The sequence below is a fragment of the Bos javanicus genome, chromosome 28 (genome assembly GCF_032452875.1).
Source record: "Bos javanicus breed banteng chromosome 28, ARS-OSU_banteng_1.0, whole genome shotgun sequence".
NCBI lineage: Eukaryota > Metazoa > Chordata > Mammalia > Artiodactyla > Bovidae > Bos > Bos javanicus.
The window spans coordinates 7,511,619-7,532,514 of NC_083895.1; the positions used below are offsets into that span (position 1 = coordinate 7,511,619).

Consider the following 20,896-nt stretch of genomic DNA (forward strand, 5'->3'; position numbering starts at 1 on the left):
ATCATTGATCATTGACATAAATAACAAAAGCAGACACTTAAGAGAACAAAGTTTGAGAAGCGGGGGCTTTCATGGTGAGGCACTGCCTGCCTCATAGGAGTTCAGGATCTCCTCCTCGCCAAAGTGTTCCCCCTTTCTTTTGTCCTGGGGTGAGATCGTGCTGGCCTCGCTCCCAAGTGCTTCATCAGCATTCACATGGTCCTTGGCATGTGACAGTGTCCATAAATATGTTTGAACTGCTTAATAACTATTACCAGGTTCAATATCATGGTAAACATCTTAGAGAAATACAAGGTGGGAACGTTCAGGAATCACAATAATAAAGCTCATATATTTCAAGGAATACAATTTTTCAGTTGTTTCTTTGGTGATTTTTGAGTTTGGAATCATGTTTGAAAAATTCTTTTTCTCTTTCCCTAACTAAGATTATATAACTTGACCTATATTTTTTGCAGTGCTATTCTGGTTCTTTTCTTTCTTTAAAACAATTTAAATCTTTAATCCATCTGGATTTTCATTTGATACAAAGTCTAATTCAATTTTTTAAAATGTTTAGCTCATTTCCCCAAAACCATCCCACTGATTTTTTTTTTTCATCAATTCAGTGGGGATTAAAAATATATTCTTCACATCTCCTCAAAGGGATGGAGAAATTCTTATGAGACTCGGGAACTAATGTACTCTCCCTTCTTGGTAGAAAGGTCCTCTACTAATATTAATCCATAGTATTTAAAACTAAAAATACTAGTGAATCATTTATCAATTTTTCACATAAAGATGGTTAGGTCAAAATGTTCACAAAAAAAAGGGTTAAGAGAAACTTTCAGATGTGCTCACCATGGGCACTGAAGGAAGACACTTCTCGTGAGAACAACCATCTTGCCAAGAGCAAGGATTATGCTCTTTTCCATTTTTGTATCATCGACACCCAGCACAGCACCTGGTACGTAGCAGGCACTTGATGAACGACAAACTTACAAAATCAGGATTCCTCCCCTCAAGTAAAGTATGATGTATATGTTATTTCAATGACAAGATTATTTTAAAACCCTAATTCTATTTTTCCACGGGCATCTATGTCAATTATCATATCATAAAGCACTGTGAGGGTTACGTGATTTTAGATAAGATCCCAACAGATGCATGGCAGGGAGCCTGAGTCAGCCCCCATCACAGGGGCCTCACCTACTCTAGCTGGGAACGGGCATCGTTCCTCCTTCTCTCAGGCCTGCCTTGCCATGCACGCTCGGCCCAGAGAGCTCAAAGCTGCTGCAGTGCTGGCCTGCATACATCAAATCCAGCACAGTAAGGCTTACAGGGGCTTCCCTGGTGGTCCACTGGTTAAGACGTCACACTTCCATGCCAGGGGCATGGGTTCGAACCTTGGTTAGGGAATTAAGATCCCACATGCCTCATGGAGCAGCCAAACAAAAAGACTGGCTAATTTTCAATGTTAGTGTTTTTTTTTTAATCTTTCCCCAATTATTTTACTTCTGCATTGTTTTAAACTTATCAGCAGTCTAGGAGAACCCCAGGGGGCACCTGATAAAAATTCCATGGCTTGCTGGAGAGAGAGTGGGAGTCTGAGGTTGGCAGCTGATGGCTGAACTCTGTCCCCAAACCCTTTCTCTCTTAATGCTGCCTGGGGTTGGCCTGTGCTTCTCTAAGACTCCCTCTGCCTCGCTCCCCTGTGAGCAAAGAACACTGGATTCCACCTGTCTGTCTTCCTGCTGCTGTGTAAGCCTGGTTCCACTGCTAGTCCCCGGCAGCCCCCTCCAGCCTGTGCAGACTGACACAGGAAGGTAAGTTCCCCAGTCGACTGGGAGGAGATGGGCCAGAAGATGAGAGGAGAAGAAGCAGAGCCAGGCAAGAAGGGAAAGAAGAGGAAGGGAAGAGAAGGTACATGAAAATAATAAGAACATTGGCAATACATAAGGCAGGCTGCCAGCTGGCAGGTGATTTTCTGACACATCAGCCCTAGCCACTTCTGTGGCATTTGTAACACTCTTTCAGAAGCACCGTAGCAAATGAGACTGTTTCTCAGGTGGCACTGGTTCATCTGAGTCATTTTGAATTAAAGAGGCATTGGAGGGTTTCCTAGGTCTCTATCTCTTGATGCTAGCATCTCTCTATATAGAGAGACAAAGGGGGTTAGGATACATCCTTCTTTCCAGAACCATAGTGTTTCCTCATCACACACGTGAAGATGAGACCGTCCCATAGACCCCAGTACAGCCTTTAGGTTGTAAAATCAGACATGCCTTATTCTTTCCTCTAGCGCTATATACATTTCAAAAGATTTTATCTGGTTGGAGTTAATCCCCATGGAAATTCTGTAAGCTAGGTCATTTTAGCAGTACTATCACCTGCCGGCAAAAATTTCACAACATGTCTATCCAGATCATAAAGGGTCGCCAACTTATAGCACGGTGGGTGAAATGAGGCACAAAACAAGGTGTAAAATAACTGAATGCAGAAGCCTGGAGAAGAGGAGCAGCAGGATGTGCTTACTGAGTGCAGTCTGCCGCACAAGGACCTTGCCAAATGCTTTATGTGTATTGCCTCGATTCATTTCATCCCCCAATCAATCTTTGTTGTAGGAACCCATCATCATAGATGAATCACAAAAGTTAAGCCCCACTAATAGGGACAGAGATAGGATCTGAGCCCTGCCTTGTTCAGAGCCTGTTCTCTGGGCCATGACAGTTTAATTCCCTCCTAAACTTTCCAAAAGCTTCCTGCATCGTAACATCTGGTCACATATAAAGGACCAGGAGCCGGGAAGACATCAGACTTTTCACCAGCAGCAACAGGAGATAGAAAACAATGGGACATTAGCTTAGGATTCCAAAAGAAGTGCTTACCCCTCACAAGCTACACACTCCAAGGTCTCTGTTAAGTGCAAAGTAGAATGAAAACATTTTGAGATAGATGAAGTCTCAAAACATTTCCCTACCATGCACCCTTCCCCTGAAGTAGCCAGAGGATGTGTTTCATTCAAAGGGAATAAACAAGGAACAATTGAAACAGGTTCCAGAGGGAGTCTGGGAAAGGATGGAAGTAAAAGAGTATTTTTCAAGTGTGCCTGTGTGGAAAGTTAAGTCGAGAGATATTTTACATAGTTATTGGAAAGGCAGGAGACACAAAAACAGAACAGAAATTGGAAAGGCTAGGAGATGCAAAAACAGAAATCTAAACAAGAAAGGAAATGCAAGCATGGTACACTACCGAACTAGACATGAACAATCAGACTTGCTATATGACATACACATATATGATTAGGGAAAAAACGGAATATATGTTCAACAAAAATCATATTAGGAGAAAGGAGTAGGGGAAAATGTTCATACATAAGGAAAGAGAAGAGAGAGATCTTTATTATTCGTAACAGAAAGTCAATAGACAGGCAAATCTGAAATATTAACAAAGATGAGAACATGCACATTATTTGGAAGAATTATGGTAAATACCAGAAGAAAGACCTAGAGTCAAAAGTAAGGACGAATCATACAGGAAAAAGTTGACCAGGGACAGCTGCTTTTCATCACAACTTGTCCTGTTTGGCTTTTAACAGTATGTATTAGTGAAGTGAAAGTCACTCGGTCATGTCTGACTCTTTGCGACCCCATGGATAGTCCATGGAATTCTCCGGGCCATAATCCTGGAGTGGGCAGCCATTCCTTTCTCCAGGGGATCTTTCCAACCCAGGGATTGATAGGGATCAAACCTAGGTCTCTGGCACTGCAGGTAGATTCTTTACCAGCTGAGCCACCAGGGAATTATAAATGAAAAACACATTAGAAAAAGCAGCATCCATCAGAACCGAGTCTTTCACATGGAGAAACCAGTCTATCTGCAAATCAACAGGCAAGATTTGTTAAAATGCACAGTAAATCTCATTTAAGGATTACAAACTGAGGACTCAATTGTGAATTAGCTTTATAATAGTGAATTTGGTTAAATTAAAATGCAAATGAGATTTTTCAATTGATATTTTAATGATTTCTATACCTTTCATCCATTTATTCTAATGCATCCAAAAATTACAGCTTAAGCTTTTCCTGCAACCATATTTTGCTGTGGGATGAGTCTCTATGTATGCATCTTATTATACACATAGACTGCTGCTGCTGCTGCTAAGTTGCTTCAGTCGTGTCCGACTCTGTGAGACCCCATAGACGGCAACCCACCAGGCTCCCATGTACCTGGGATTCTCCAGGCAAGAACACTGGAGTGGGTTGCCATTTCCTTCTCCAATGCATGAAAGTGGAAAGTGAAAGTGAAGTCACTCAGTCGTGTCCAACTCTTAGCGACCCCATGGACTGCAGCCCACCAGGCTCCTCCATCCATGGGATTTTCCAGGCAAGAGTACTGGAGTGGGGTGCCATTGCCTTCTCTGTACACATAGACTAGAGTCCTTCAAACAAGCCTTTACTTCTGGGCTTTTTCTGTCTGTGGGGAACTCTTCCTTCAGTGAATTTACAAAGCACCAATCAGTCATTCATTCATTCCATCAATATTATTAAATACCTACCATGCTCCAGATCCTAATCCAACATTTAATTTTAAAATCTCATTTATTTCCATTTAATACACAGAACCAACCAGTTAGAACAGCTTAACCAATGGGCATGCCAGTTGGGCTTCCCGGATAGCTCAGTGGTAAAGAACCTGTCTGCCAACGCAAGAGATGTAAGAGACCCAGGTTTGATCTCTGGGTCAGGAAAATCCCTTGAAGAAGGAAATGGCAACTCACTGCAGTATTCTTGCCTGGAAAAATTCCATGGACAGAGAAGCCTGGCGGGCTACAGTTCATAGGTCACAAAGACAGTCAGACACGACTGAGCACGCATACAACCAATGGACATGAAGTTAACTATAACCTGCTCACTCAGGGTCTGAGCCTTCTACTGGTTGTTGGTTTTGTTGTTATTTGCTTTTTTGTGTGTTTTTTGGCACACCATCTTCCCAGTGCACTGAGAGCAATATAGGTTGCAGAAATAGTATATGACCAGAGGGAGTGAGATCACCTGGGTTCTGATCATTCACCCGCCACAAACTTAGTGGGACATGGGTCAACGTCCCTTGACATCTCTGGGTGTCAGTTTCCTCCCAGTAAAGTGGTGGCATAGTATTACATAGACGTCAAAACATACACAACACTCAGGCCTTGTCTCACATGCCAATTCCAACTGAGTGGTAAAGTCTGCCACTGGCCCGTTTTAGGACTGTTCTCTGTTAGCTATGTCTACTGCACGACCAGGGATCACAGTGGGATCCACAGTACTACCAGCCCTGCTCTGCTTTTCCAAAACATTCTGTGATCATATGAGAAAGAAGATTTGACACATTCTCACATTAAAGGTATGTGATCAGCCTGAATTTCCTATGCATGTTTTCTGGCTAGTAGAAGGAATAAAGAATGAAATACCTAAAAGGCAGAAAGGCAGCCAAGAGGAGGAAGCGAGAAAACAGGCTGTGAATGATATCAAAATAGGTAAATGGTCTTTAATACTTTCATACTAACACATTTTAAGTATTTGGATTTTCCTTCTAACACACAATTTTGAAATGCAATCTGTTTTTCATTACGAGCCTGACGTGTTAAATCTATTACTCTTGGCTAGATTTCAGGTAGATTATAAACAGCTAATGTAGGCAAGTGAGGCATATCCACCAAGCCTCTGTTGAAGCCCATGGTACCAAGGGGAATGTCTTCCGCCTATCGTAAAGGGCAGAGGCCCAGAGCTGCCCACCCACTCAGTCCTCCAAGAGGGGACATCAGCATACAAACACACTCTCCTTTCTCGCTCTTGAACTTTGTCTTGAAAAGATCATTCAGACTTAAAATATCTAAATGATTCCAACCTAGGCTGGGTTCTTTTAGATTCAGGGGTAAAAAACAATCACACACACACACAAATTCCAAGTTTTCCACAGCTCACTCTTATCTTTCAGTGTTGAATTGCACACTCTGAACTGCCACAACAAGAGGAGTCTACACTGATCTGTCTTATTTTTCTCTCTCTTGTCAAGTTCTCTGTCCTCAACCCAAAGGCATTTAAGTATCTAGGTACAGGCACAGAAACGATGATACAGATATAGATATGCAGTTTCCCAACTGAAAGCATCTGACCTCAAATCCCCATCAACTACTTACCACTGAGGCCGAAACAATACTCCACTAATGTCAACAAAACCTAGTCTTTCAATAATAAGTTAAGGAAACGAAAGGCAAATGCGACCCTGACACTGCAGAAGTCCGAAAGAAACTCGTCTTTTCTTCATGTTGCTTGACTGACCCACATGCAGACACTGGTTTGGATGGACTGCTCAGACGGTAAAGAATCTGCCTGCAATGAGGGAGACCTGGGATTGATCCCTGGGTCAGGAAGATCTCCTGGAGAAAGGAATGGCAACCCACTCCAGTATTCTTGTCTGGAGAATTCCATGGACAGGAGCCTGGTGAGCTACACAGTCCATTGGGTTGCAAAGAGTTGGACATGACTGAGTGACCAACGCTGCTACCTTCCTTCACTTTCTGTCTAGGTGGATGTAGCGTGAACTGACCATTATCACCTGCACCTACTCTGAGCTCATCTTCCTTCAATTTTTATATTACTGATAGTAATTTGCATTTATGTAGCAGCAGCAGCACACAAGATTGAACACAGCATTTAAAACCTGTATTATGCAGCTTGATCTTTGGCGAGCCACTAGTGCTGTAAGTGAGAATAATAAACACCCAAAGGCAGGACAGTCTGAGCTGCCTCCACCGCCTTCTAAACCCTATGCTGGCAGCAGGTCCATTAGGCCATGTCTCTCCTCTAAGCAAAACCCCGTTTTACTGATGTCACTGTTTCAAATTAAGGCAGCTGCTGGCAGCCACTCAGACATGGTCTCTATTCCTGGCAGCATCATAAGTGATTATTTTATTTCTTCTTAAATTAATTCCCCTCTGCCCTTTTACTTTGGTCACACTGACAGGAAAAGAGTGAAGAGATGAAGTGGGTACTTAAATGGTTAATCTCACTAGGGGATTGTAAGTAAAAAAATATGGGAGACCCCTGTAAATTAACAATCACTCAAGAACGCAGGTTTGCTTAACCACAAAACCAAGCAGGCTTGCTCAGCAGCAAAAACACACAACAGAATCATGAGACTTGCCCCCAAACAATAAAACAATGGAGGCCTGAGACCCACATCCTGCCCAGGGAGCTCAGAAAGGCCGTGCTCTCTGTACACACAAAAAGCAATCATTTGTGTCCCTAGTAGGGACAAGAAAACTCCCCTGCCCAACCTGCAGGAGGAACTGATGATGGAAGCATGGCATCTACTCAAGAATAACAAAGATCTTCTACCCTCTCCACTTTTCCTTTGACTTTAAAACTGTAGCCCAGTAAGTTCTGGCCATGGCATCCTCTCGCGTACTCACCTGTAACCCTCACAAGCATCCTATTCTAATCAACCACTTCTTATCTCTTTGCCTTTTGCTAAATTCTTTCCGCAGTGGAAACATAAGGGACTGTGGTACCTGAGTTCTTAGGAGTCTTCGAAACAACACTAAATCATTTCAGTACTAGTCTACTGGAGTTATTGATGACAAACCTGGCGGAGTCCAGCAAACCTTGAGTCAGAAAACTATGAGTTTGAGTCAGCAAACCTTGGTGTTATTCATATACCCTCCTGTCTGAAGGTGGAGATGACCAGATGACTCATTTAACAATGGAGAAATTACAGTGAACTAGATGGTTCTGTGCAGACTTAGCATCATGGGTTAATTACAAACTATAGCTATAAACCGTGCCCAATATATCTGAAAAATGGGGATAAATCAATCCATCTGCCATCTGTTCAATCAGAGCCTGGAGAGACCTAACAGGGAAATTTCTGACTTTTTTACTTAGAAGCTCAAACACTGTTAGGGTCATTACTTAAAGTAATGACCAGGCTGTTACTTAATGGTGGCCAGAGTCAGCCATGGAAACTGCTCAGTCAAGTCCAGGTCGGGCTGTGGGTCTAGTTCTAGGTGAGCACTGCAAATTCAACAAAATTTCAAGGGTTCATGGATCAAAATTCAAAGGTGCCTCTGCTACATCCCACCTCTGGTTTTGTGGAAGATGACAAGGCAAGTTGAGTGATTCTATTCTTGGTCCCCCATAAGCTGAAAGTGGAACAGTATAACGTTCAGGTCTGAATGATATAAATGAAATTTTCCTCAATAATAACAACCAATCATTTTCATAAAACAGACTTCTAATTCACTCCACTTCAACTTTCTTGTTCCGGGAACATTAATGTACACTTCAAGGTACACATGCTGTCCTTTATCTACTGCAGTGAAATACACACTTCCCTGGTGGCTCAGATGGTAAAGAATTTGCCTGCAATTCAGGAGACCTGGGTTTGATCCCTGGGTTGGGATGATCCCCTAGAAAAGGGAATGGCAACCAACTCCAGTATTCTCACCTGGAGAATCCCACGGATAGAGAAGACTGGCCGGCTACAGTCCATGGGGTTGCAAAAAGTCAGACACAACTGAGTGACTAACAAAACATATACACACACATAAAGTAATCCGTACATCACCATATTTAAGGGTACATTTCCACAGCACTAAGTGCATTTGCACAGCTGTGCACACTCTCAGTATAAAGCAGACCTCTCACCACACCCTATTTGTATGAGGGATACCTTACTCACCTCTCACTTCCCGTTGCTGATACTCTCTGTTTTTGAGGATGGGGTGTGAAATCCACATCCACGGGTGATGCTTGCGCAGCTGGGGGAGCAGGTAGTGGGTTACAAACCCCACGGCTCCAGCCAGGGCGAAGAGCACAATGCTGAGAAAAGGCTGCAACAGAAGAAGATAAGAGTCAGTGTGTAGCTGGAAGCGTGGGGAAGGATGCCTGTCAATGATCCAGAACCTTCCCTGCTCCTCCTAAAGCACACACAGCCAAACTCAGCTCTTTCTTCAGGCCTCTGAAAATTTCTCCCGCAGCACTTGAAACTGGTCTCTGCATTGAGAACCACCAAGACGGAGTGCACAAAAGGCTGAGATATTCTGCCCATTAGAATACTTTTTCTTGCTTGTTGTTATTTTTTTTTAAAGATGAGATGGAGAATAACAAATTTAGCTAACAGACTTTTCTTCGCTGATAGAAAAGTGAGACAGCAAATGTCCGCGAGAACCTCTAGCCAGAAATCCCATCTGGCTCACTATACTGTTGTTTTTCCAACTGAAAATTATGTTCCGATAATCTTTTTGGCTCTGTGACTTCCATCTCATTCCTGATTTGGTGAGTCCTCCCTTCTCCACTCTTAGAAGTGAGCTGTGGTCCTGTTTTATGACTGTTGACCATCCTCATGGTGGATTCTACAAGATATGCTAGCCAAACAATTCCCTGGATGGGAAAGAGCAAGGGTAAAACATGTGACTCAACTTTGTGTTGTGGGCCAAAACTCATCTCAGACATAACTCAACACACCTGGATATATTCCTCCACGCTCTCTATTCTTTTCTATTCTTTCTCTGGCTCCACTAACCTATCAGTAGCCTGGAGCTGCACAGTGGGCTCTGTTTATTACAGACAATGAGGAGAGGGGAAGAGTGCAAAGCCAAATGGATACATACTCGCAAGGACAGGAACACAGTGCTGGCACTGACTGCAAAGGACAGAACAGCAGCCACCGAGCAGATGATGAGATCCGATTTTAAGATATCCTTCTGTAAACAGAAAACAACTGTACAGTTTGCTTGTCTGTGTTTCTCTCAGCAACCTTGGGTCACCAGGTAAATCGGGTGACAGGATCTTAACCCCTGGATACACTACATCTTCAGACCGTCACTTACCTGATCTATTCCCAATGGCACACGTTGCATGGACCATTCAGCACCTCCCATGTGGGGAATATCAGGGAAACTAAGGCAGAAGGGGGCAAGAGGAAATGCAGACTGCCATGAGAAAGCAATGGCACCCCACTCCAGTACTCTTGCCTGGAAAATCCCATGGATGGAGGAGCCTGGAAGGCTGCAGTCCACGGGGTTGCTGAGGGTCAGACATGACTGAGTGACTTCACTTTCACGCATTGGAGAAGGAAATGGCAACCCACTCCAGTGTTCTTGCCTGGAGAATCCCAGGGATGGGGGAGCCTGGTGGGCTGCCGTCTGTGGGGTCACACAGAGTCAGACACGACATGACTGAAGCAACTTAGCAGCAGCATGCTCCCATCCACTAGCCAGGGAGAGAAGATTTTCTACACGTGTAAGAGGCATAAAGTTCTTCTTGACAATCACAGATCAGATGCGAGATGCCCAGGTCTAATAAAGATGGGTAAAGTGTGAATTGTAAACTTTTGAGATAGGAAGTGGAAAGCAACTTTAGCAGCTAATTGGCAAATTGATGTTGAGAGTGGATCTCCTCATTGTATTATTGATTATCCCAACCAAGCCATGTAGATTTTTCATCAGATGGTTCAGGTCATTTTTACTGCATTTAACTGTCCTCCTGATTTCTTCCTGTCACTTTGGATGACAATTCAGTCAGAAAACCAGCAGCATGACTTGCAAGAAACTTCACATTTTAATTTTAAAAAGACAGGAAAAGATAAAGGGAAGGAGGGAATGTAGGTAAACAGGCATATGGTTTGTACAGAAAGAAAAGAAGGGAGGCGATGGGGAAACAGATGTATATTCTATATGATTTTCTGGCAGGTAACATTCAAAATAATTATTTAAGAGGCACAATTCCTTTTTGATATGATATATTGATATATTTAAACTGATGATTTTAGAGTTTTCAGATAACAATGTGATACCTTAATATGGTCAGTAATTATGTAATGCAGTTAATTGGATTCTGTAGAAAAAAAAATTTAATGATCCCCTAATACTGCTTTTAGCTCTGTCAGTTAGCCAACATTGTACCCTACTGAGCTAACAGGCCATGCTCCATGTATCTGCAGTATTAGTAACACTCCTTGGTCTAACTTTGCTTTGTTTTCCCTTGTGCCTGCTCACTACACAGTTTTTTGTGATGGAAAATTAGTAGCAAGTTGCTGACATTTCAATTTCTGCATATTTGTACCTAATATCAGTTCAGATCAGTCACTCAGTCATGTCCGACTCTTTGTGACTCCATGAATCGCAGCATGCCAGGCCTCCCTGTCCCTCACCAACTCCTGGAGTTCACTCAAACTCACGTCCATCGAGTCAGTGATGCCATCCACCCATCTCATCCTCTGTTGTCCCCTTCTCCTCCTGCCCACAATCCCTCCCATCATCAGAGTCTTTTCCAATGAGTCAACTCTTCACATGAGGTGGCCAAAGTACTGGAGTTTCAGCTTTAGCATCATACCTTCCAAAGAAAGCCCAGGACTGATCTCCTTTAGGATGGACTGGGTGGATCTCCTTGCAGTCCAAAGGACTCTCAAGAGTCTTCTCCAACACCACAGTTAAAAGCATCAATTCTTCGGCACTCAGCTTTCTTCACAGTCCAACTCTCACATCCATATATAACCACTGGAAAAACCATAGCCTTGAGTAGACAGAAATTTGTTGGCAAAGTAATGTCTTTGCTTTTCAATATGCTGTCTAGGTTGGTCATAACTCTTCTTCCAAGGAGTAAGCGTCTTTTAATTTCATGGCTGCAGTCAACATCTGCAGTGATTTTGGAGCCCCAAAAATAAAGTCTGACACTGTTTCCCCCTCTATTTCCCATGAAGTGATGGGACCAGATGCCATGATCTTTGTTTTCTGAATGTTGAGGTTTAAGCCAACTTTTTCACTCTCCACTTTCATCAAGAGGCTTTTTAGTTCCTCTACAGTTTCTGCCATAAGGGTGGTGTCATTTGCGTATCTGAGGTTATTGATATTTCTCCCGGCAATCTTGATTCCAGCTTGTGCTTCTTCCGGCCCAGTGTTTCTCATGATGTACTCTGCATATAAGTTACATAAGCGGGGTGACAGTATACAGCCTTGACGTACTCCTTTTCCCATTTGGAACCAGTATGTTGTTCCATGTCCAGTTCTAACTGTTGCTTCCTGACCTGCATACAGGTTTCTCAAGAGGCAGATCAGGTGGTCTGGTATTCCCATCTCTTTCAGAATTTTCCACAGTTTATTGTGATCCACACAGTCAAAGGCTTTGGCATAGTCAACAAAGCAGAAATAGATGTTTTTCTGGAACTCTCTTGCTTTTTCGAAGATCCAGCAGATGTTGGCAATTTGATCTCTGGTTCCTCTGCCTTTTCTAAAACCAGCTTGAACATCTGGAAGTTCATTAAGAAGAGGTGGCAAGAATACACAGAAGAACTGTACAAAAAAGATTTTCACAATCCAGATAATCACGATGGTGTGATCACTCACCTAGAGCCAGACATCCTGGAATGTGAAGTCAAGTGGGCCTTAGAAAGCATCACTATGAACAAAGCTAGTGGAGGTGATGGAATTCCAGTGGAGCTATTTCAAATCCTGAAAGATGATCCTGTGAAAGTGCTGCACTCAATATGCCAGCAAATTTGGAAAACTCAGCAGTGGCCACAGGACTGGAAAAGGTCAGTTTTCATTCCAATCCCAAAGAAAGGCAATGCCAAAGAATAAGCAGCTGAGTTTGCCTATTTTTATCTGATAGATGGCACCACACTATATATATACGTTTGTATCTTGTTTCCTCTGCTCAATACTAGAGTCATGATGAATATAGTGAAGTGAAAGTCGCTCAGTTGTGTCTGACTCTTTGTGACCCAATGGACTCAGGCCAGAATACTGGAGTGGGTAGTCATTCCCTTCTCCAGGGGATCTTCCCAAATGAGGGATCGAACCTAGGTCTTCTGCATTTCAGGCAGATGCTTTACCAACTGAGCCACGAAGGAAGCCCAAGAATACTGGAGTAGGTAGCCTAGCCCTTCTCCAGTGGATCTTGCCCAGCCAGGAAGTGAACCAGGGTCTCTGGCATTGCAGGCAGATTCTGTACCAACTGAGCTATCAGAGATATCTTGTAAATTATAAGACAACCAGACATCTCAATTAAAAATGGGCAAATATAAATGGCTACTTTTTAAGTGGTTAAAATTCACCATTTATAGCTCTAGTAAATTATTTTCCTTTGCAACAAAGGCCATTCTACTGTAGGTGGAATTTCCAGCAGCTTCAGTTTGGGGTTCTTATGACAAATGCTATGATGAGCAATCTTCTGTGTACAAATGTGCAAGATTTGCTCTAGGATAGATATGTATTTCCCACTCCAGTACTCTTGCCTGGAAAATCCCATGGACAGAGGAGCCTGGTGGGCTGCAGTCCATGGGGTCGCTAGGAGTTGGGCACGACTGAGCAACTTCACTTTCATTCTTCACTTTCATGCATTGGAGAAGGCAATGGCAACCCACTCCAGTGTTCTTGCCTAGAGAATCCCAGGGACTGGGAGCCTGGTGGGCTGCTGTCTATGGGGTCGCACAGAGTCAGACACAACTGAAGCGACTTAGCAGCAGCAGTATCATGAGAGCTTCAATTTTTTGTCAGTCTGGTTGGTATAAAATGATAACTTGTTTGGAATTTCCTGATTATTAGACTGCATATGTAGTCATGTTTTGGCCATTGAGATTTGCCCATTTTTAATTGAGATATCTGGTTTTCTTATAATTTATGGGACTTTTATATTCATCATAACACTAGTGCTTCATCAACTGTACATATTTTAAAAATCTTTTCCCATTCTGTAGCTTATATTTTTAAGTCTTATTTGAAGAAAGTATTATTTGATAAATCAAAAGTGATAATTTTAATGAATTTGAAGTTTTGTTAAAATTTTTTCTGTACCCTGATATTATAAAGCTAATCTCCTTTATTATGATTCTAAGCGCTTTCAGGGTTTGTCATCTAATATTTAGGTGCAAAATTCCATCTGAAATGGATTTTTAAGGACAATGTGACAAAAGAGTCCTATTATAATTTTCTACTTAGTAAAAACCATTTTTTATTCTATTTTTCCTTTCATAGAGGGTTGGAGCTTACACGCTCTGTTTCTAGTCCTTTAGTAGTTATACTAAACAATCAATTGTGCAAGCTTAAATAATCACAGTCTAAATTTAATCAGTATTTTAATTCATCTCCTGGACATACAAAGAACTTAACAAGTCCTGGTGTCCATTTCCCTTCCCATCCAAACTTATATGTTACTGTAGTCACAAATGTCAATTATATTTCACATTTTTTAAGCCAACCATACACTCACCACGGTTTTATACAGTTAAAATTTACTTAGATTTACTAACACATCTGCTACTTTCTTTTCTCTTTGTGCTTTCTTATAAATTAGACCATCAGAGATTACTTTCTCTTGAAGACTATCTTTCAGAATTACATTCCCTGAGAGTCTCTCAGCATTTTTCTAAAATATTTTTATTTTGTCCTTATTCTTGAAAGATATTTTCACTGGGCATCAAACTCTAGTGTGCCAGTTACTTGCTTTACAGAACTTTAAAAATATCAAACTGTCTTGTTTTCTACTATTCCACTTGCTAAGGTAGCATTCAGGCTGTCCTTCATTTGAATGCAATATATTCATTTTGTTTAACAAATGTAAGATGGTCTGTGTCTTTGGTGTACTGCAATTTCACTACAGTTTGTTCAGTGTGTGTTCCTCTTTAATTTATCCTGCTTGTGATTCACCAGAATTCTTAAATCTCTGATCAGGGTCTTTCATCAGTTATGGTAAATACTCAGATATTACCTCATTAAATATTCATTATGCTTCAGTCTCTCTCCCTTTTTTCTGGAATCTGATTTTATATATATAGACAGAGGGATATATAGATTAGATCTTCTTATTCCATTGTCACATCTCTGCATCTGTTGTATATATATCCTAATTTTTGGTCTATCATTGTTGAATTTCGGATACTTTCTTCTCTCTTGCTCTTTCAGGATACTAATTCTCTCTTCAGAGGTATCTAATCTCTCGTGTGTGTGTTTACTTTAATTGCTTTACTTTGTTTAGGTATTTTGGTTTCTCTTTCAAACAAATTGGACCATTTTAAATACTTTCTATGGTTTAAAATATTAAGTGAAAGTCACTTAGTTGTGTCAGACTCTTTGCAACCCCATGGACTATACAGTCCATGGAATTCTCCAGGCCAGAATACTGGAGTGGGTAGCCTTTCCCTTCTCCAGGGGATCTTCCCAACCCAGGGATTGAACACAGATCTCCCATGTTGCAGGTGGATTCTTTACCAGCTGAGCCACCAGGGAAGCCTGTTAAATATTAACCCTTTTATTTCTTCAAATATAGTAAGTAGAGTTGTTTCAAAAATCTGTATCTGATAATTCTACTATCTGAAGTGATTGAAAATCTATTTCTTCTGGCTCTTTGTTTTTCTGTGTAGTTTTAAATTTTTATCAGAACCTGCTCACATCCCTTAGAAAAACAGTTTTGGGAATATGGGGAGACTGAGGAGGAAGGAATCCTCTATAGAGGATTCATGTATTTTTGTTTTTGCTTTGTCATGAGTGATTTCTAGTTGGCAGCAACTTTAAACTATATTCATAAATTGAGGGGGTTGAGTCCAAGGACCAGTGGCTGCGTGGGCGCAGGAGGGCTGAGAGGAGCTACTCCACGTTCAAGGTCAGGAGGAGAGGCTGTGAAGAGACACCCCTCATCCAAGGTAAGGAGCAGCGGCTGTGCTTTGCTGGAGCAGCCGTGAAGAGATACCCCACGTCCAAAGTAAGAGAAACCCAAGTAGGATGGTAGGTATTGCGAAAGGCATCAGAGGGCAGACACACAAACCATAATCACAGAAAACTAGTCAATCTAATTTCACGGACCACAGCCTTGTCTAACTCAATGAAACTAAGCCATGCCATGTGGGGCCACCAAGACGGGTGAGTCATGGTGGAGAAATCTGACAGAATGTGGTCCACTGGAGAAGGGAATGACAAACCACTTCAGTGTTCTTGCCTTGAGAACCCCATGAACAGTATGAAAAGGCAAAATGATAGGATACTGAAAAAGGAACTCCCCAGGTCGGTAGGTGCCCAATACGCTACTGAAGATCAGTGGAGAAATAACTCCAGAAAGAATGAAGGGATGGAGCCAAAGCAAAAACAATACCCAACTGTGGATGTGACTGATGATAGAAGCACGGTCCGATGCTGTAAAGAGCAATATTGCATAGGAACCTGGAATGTTAGGCTCATGAATCAAGGCAAATTGGAAGTGGTCAAACAGGAGATGGCAAGAGTGAATGTTGACATTCTAGGAATCAGCAAACTAAAATGGACTGGAATGGGTGAATTTAACTCAGATGACCATTATATCTACTACTGCGGGCAGGAATCCCTCAGAAGAAATGGAGTAGCCATCATGGTCAACAAAAGAGTCTGAAATGCAGTACTTGGATGCAATCTCAAAAATGACAGAATGATCTCTGTTCATTTCCAAGGCAAACCATTCAATATCACGGTGATCCATGCCTATGCCCCAACCAGTAACACTGAAGAAGCTGAAGTTGAATGGTTCTGTGAAGACCTACAAGACCTTTTAGAACTAACACCCAAAACAGATGTCCTTTTCATTATAGGGGACTGGAATGCAAAAGTAGGAAGTCAAGAAACACCTGGAGTAACAAGCAAATTTTGCTTTGGAGTACGGAATGAAGCAGGGCAAAGACTAATAGAGTTTTGCCAAGAGAAGGCATTGGTCATAACAAACACCCTCTTCCAACAACACAAGAGAAGACTCTATACATGGACATCACCAGATGGTCAACACTGAAATCAGACTGATTATATTCTTTGCAGCCAAAGATGGAGACGCTCTATACAGTCAGCAAAAACAAGACCGGGAGCTGACTGTGGCTCAGACCATGAACTCCTTATTGCCAAATTCAGACTTAAATTGAAGAAAGTAGGGAAAACCACTAGACCATTCAGATATGACCTAAATCAAACTCCTTATGATCATACAGTGGAAATGAGAAATATATTTAAGGGACTAGATCTGATAGCTAGAGTGCCTGATGAACTATGGATGGAGGTTCGTGACATTGTACAGGAGACAGGGATTAAGACCATCCCCATGGAAAAGAAATGCAAAAAAGCAAAATGGCTGTCTGGGGAGGCCTTACAAATAACTGTGAAGAGAAGAGAAGTGAAAAGCAAAGGAGAAAAGGAAAGATATAAGCATCTGAATGCAGAGTTCCAAAGAATAGCAAGGAGAGATAAGAAAGCCTTCCTCAGCAATCAATGCAAAGAAAACAACAGAATGGGAAAAACTAGAGATCTCTTCAAGAAAATTAGAGATACCAAGGGAACATTTCATGCAAAGATGGGCTCGATAAAGGACAGAAATGGTATGGACCTAACAGAAGCAGAAGATATTAAGAAGAGGTGGCAAGAATACACAGAAGAACTGTACAAAAAGATCTTCACGACCCAGATAATCACGATGGTGTGATCACTGACCTAGAGCCAGACATCCTGGAATGTCAAGTCAAGTGGGCCTTAGAAAGCATCACTACGAACAAAGCTAGTGGAGGTGATGGAATTCCAGTTGAGCTATTTCAAATCTTGGAAGATGATGCTGTGAAAGTGCTGCGCTCAGTATGCCAGCAAATTTGGAAAACTCAGCAGTGGCCATAGGACTGGAAAAGGTCAGTTTTCATTCCAATCCCAAAGAAAGGCAATGCCAAAGAATGCTCAAACTACCACACAATTGCACTTATCTCACACGCTAGTAAAGTAATGCTCAAAATTCTCCAAGCCAAGCTTCAGCAATACGTGAACCGTGAACTTCCAGATGTTCAAGCTGGTTTTAGAAAAGGCAGAGGAACCAGAGATCAAATTGCCAATATCCGCTGGATCTTTGAAAAAGCAAGAGAGTTCCAGAAAAGCATCTATTTCTGCTTTATTGACTATGCCAAAGCCTTTGACTGTGTGGAGCACAATAAACTGTGGAAAATTCTGAAAGAGATGGGAATACCAGACCACCTGATCTGCCTCTTGAGAAACCTGTATGCAGGTCAGGAAGCAACAGTTAGAACTGGACATGGAACAACAGACTGGTTCCAAATGGGAAAAGGAGTACGTCAAGGCTGTATATTGTCACCCTGCTTATTTAACTTATATGCAGAGTACATCATGAGAAACGCTGGACTGGAAGAAGCACAAGCTGGAATCAAGATTGCTGGGAGAAATATTGATAACCTCAGATATGCAGATGACACCACCCTTATGGCAGAAAGTGAAGAGGAACTCAAAAGCTTTTTGATGAAAGTGAAAGAGGAGAGTGAAAATGTTGGTTTAAAGCTCAACATTCAGAAAACAAAGATCATGGCATCTGGTCCCATCACTTCATGGGAAATACATGGGGAAATAGTGGAAACAGTGTCAGACTTTATTTTTGGGGCTCCAAAATCACTGCAGATGGTGACTGCACCCATGAAATTAAAAGACGCTTACTCCTTGGAAGGAAACTTATGACCAACCTAGATAGCATATTCAAAAGCAGAGACATTACTTTGCCAACAAAGGTCCGTCTAGTCAAGGCTATGGTTTTTCCAGTGGTCATATATGGATGTGAGAGTTGGACTGTGAAGATAGCTGAGTGCCGAAGAATTGACGCTTTTGAACTGTGGTGTTGGAGAAGACTCTTGAGAGTCCCTTGGACTGCAAGGAGATTCAACCAATCCATTCTAAAGGAGATCAGTCCTGGGTGTTCTTTGGAAGGACTGATGCCAAAGTTGAAACTCCAATACTTTGGCCACCTCGTCAAGGAGTTGACTCCTTGGAAAAGACTCTGATGGGAGGGATTGGGGGCAGGAGAAGGGGATGACAGAGGATAAGATGGCTGGATGGCATCACCGACTCAATGGACGTAAGTTTGAGTGAACTCCAGGAGTTGGTGATGGACAGGGAGGCCTGGCATGCTGCAATTCATTGGGTCACAAAGAGTCGGACATGACTGGTCCACTGAACTGAACTGTACAAATCAGATATTAGAATTGGTACTGAAAATCCATGGAAATGATTACTTTGTTGCTGTTAAGTTCAATCCTGGAGAGAATTTGCTTGCATTCCCCTGGCACAGCAGAGCGTGGAACAGATTCCTTCTGGTTCACCCTTCCAGCATGATGAGTGAATCATCTCCCCTTTGTGGCTACCTTGGCAGGCTTTCACTTCTCTTCCCCACAGCTGGAGGGCTGAAAACTGAGGCTCAATTCCCCTGATTAGGTAGATGTGAAGATTCCCTTGTTCATTCATCTGACTTAATAATTCCTTATTATTTCATCAAATTTTTAGTCACACTTGAGAAAGATTTTTCCTTTTATTTTATTGAAATATAGTTAATTTATAATGTCACATTAATTTCAGGTGTACAACAAAGTGATTTTATTTTATATAAATCTTCATTTTCAGGTTCTTTTCCCTTATAGATTATTACAAATTATTGAGTATCATTCCCTGTGCTATATGGTAGATCTTTATTTATTATCTGTTTTACATAGAGTAGAGTGTATGTGTTAGTCCCATCCTCCTGAAAGAGTTTTTTATATTTTATTCAGAATTTTCAGTAGTAATCATCAGGATCTGATTGTAATAATTTAGTCTGCCATAATATCAGAGATGAGAAAGTCTCATTTGATCTCTCTTCCCCTCTCTCTAACTTACTTTAGTGTTTAAAGAGGGATTAGCACATAAAATTCTCTTTTCCTTCCCATAGCTAAACAACTACCTTAATATCATACATTGAACAATCAATTCTTGATTGTGACATTTAATTCTCACATCACACAGTCATATAAATAATTTGTCACCTCTCTGTGTTTAACTGATTCACTAATCCCACCCTCTAATCTTGGATTAGTCACATATTTTTTTCTGATCACTCAATCTTTATAATGTACTCTTACACCTCAAAGTGCTAAATTCCTTTCTTATTCTTCTTTTTCAGATTTTTAAAACTATTATTAACTTCTATACTTCTAAATGAACCTTTAGAATTATTTCCCCAAGTTTTGAATAGAATTCCTTTAGAACTGTTTTGAACTATATAAATCCATAAATTTATTAGAAAGATTTGACATTTAATAAATTTCAGGCTTCTCATGAAAAATCAGGTTATATCTGTTTATCACCACTTTCAGACTTCATTTACATTTTAATAGACTGCTGTAGCTTCCTGTATTTCTGATACTACTTGTTAAAATAATTTCTACTATCAATTGATATGTTTTGTTACTACTGTGAGTTCAATCATGTTTTCATCATGTCTTCTACGGTTATCTCTAATGTGTTAGAATGCTTTTGCTTTTCTAACCATTTATGTCTCTGGTGGTATTTATGAATTTTCTTATCATAGTTGACATAAGTTTTCTAGGCATTTTGCATGCATATAATAACATATCGATAACCTACTTTTTTTTTTTCTCTTTCAGGACCTATACTTGCCAGAACTTCTAAAACAACACTCAAAGTTTTATTGCCTATTTTAATGATGAACCCATATGTGTTTAGCTAATAACTATATTAGATCTCAGTACACTGAACATTTTAAAGTCACTGTGGCATTTTATGTAGCACTTCGTGCCCCAAACCTTTAAAAAGAAACTTAAGAAGCCCTGGTCCAACACTAGAAACCCAGCAGATTTAGACAGCACTGGACTCAAGAGACCGAGATGACACAACCAACTGTTTAAAAGAAGTAGTCTGGATAACACGCATAAAAAGTAGATAACTTTGTTTGTTGTTTCTAGATGTCAAGTAACAAATCTGAATGTGATGGGAAAAAATGTTGAAAGTGATGAAAATGAGGGTAAAAATGGAAAGACCATGCTAACGAGACATACAGAAAAAGACTAACCAGGCAAACCACTCTGGGAAAGTTTACATTTTATTAACTAC

The 20,896-nt window shown here is 41.2% G+C and overlaps 1 protein-coding gene across 2 annotated transcripts in view; it reads right to left on the reverse strand.

The window, feature by feature from the left end:
* Positions 1–20,896, reverse strand: part of PCNX2 (pecanex 2) — a 311,141-nt gene that overhangs the window by 157,689 nt on the left and 132,556 nt on the right. For both annotated transcript variants that reach the window (XM_061404843.1, XM_061404842.1), the window contains 2 exons: positions 9,635–9,727; positions 8,704–8,854 (listed from right to left, as the gene is read on the reverse strand). In XM_061404843.1, the coding sequence (XP_061260827.1) occupies positions 8,704–8,854; positions 9,635–9,727 (244 nt within the window). The remainder of the gene's footprint in view (positions 1–8,703; positions 8,855–9,634; positions 9,728–20,896) is intronic.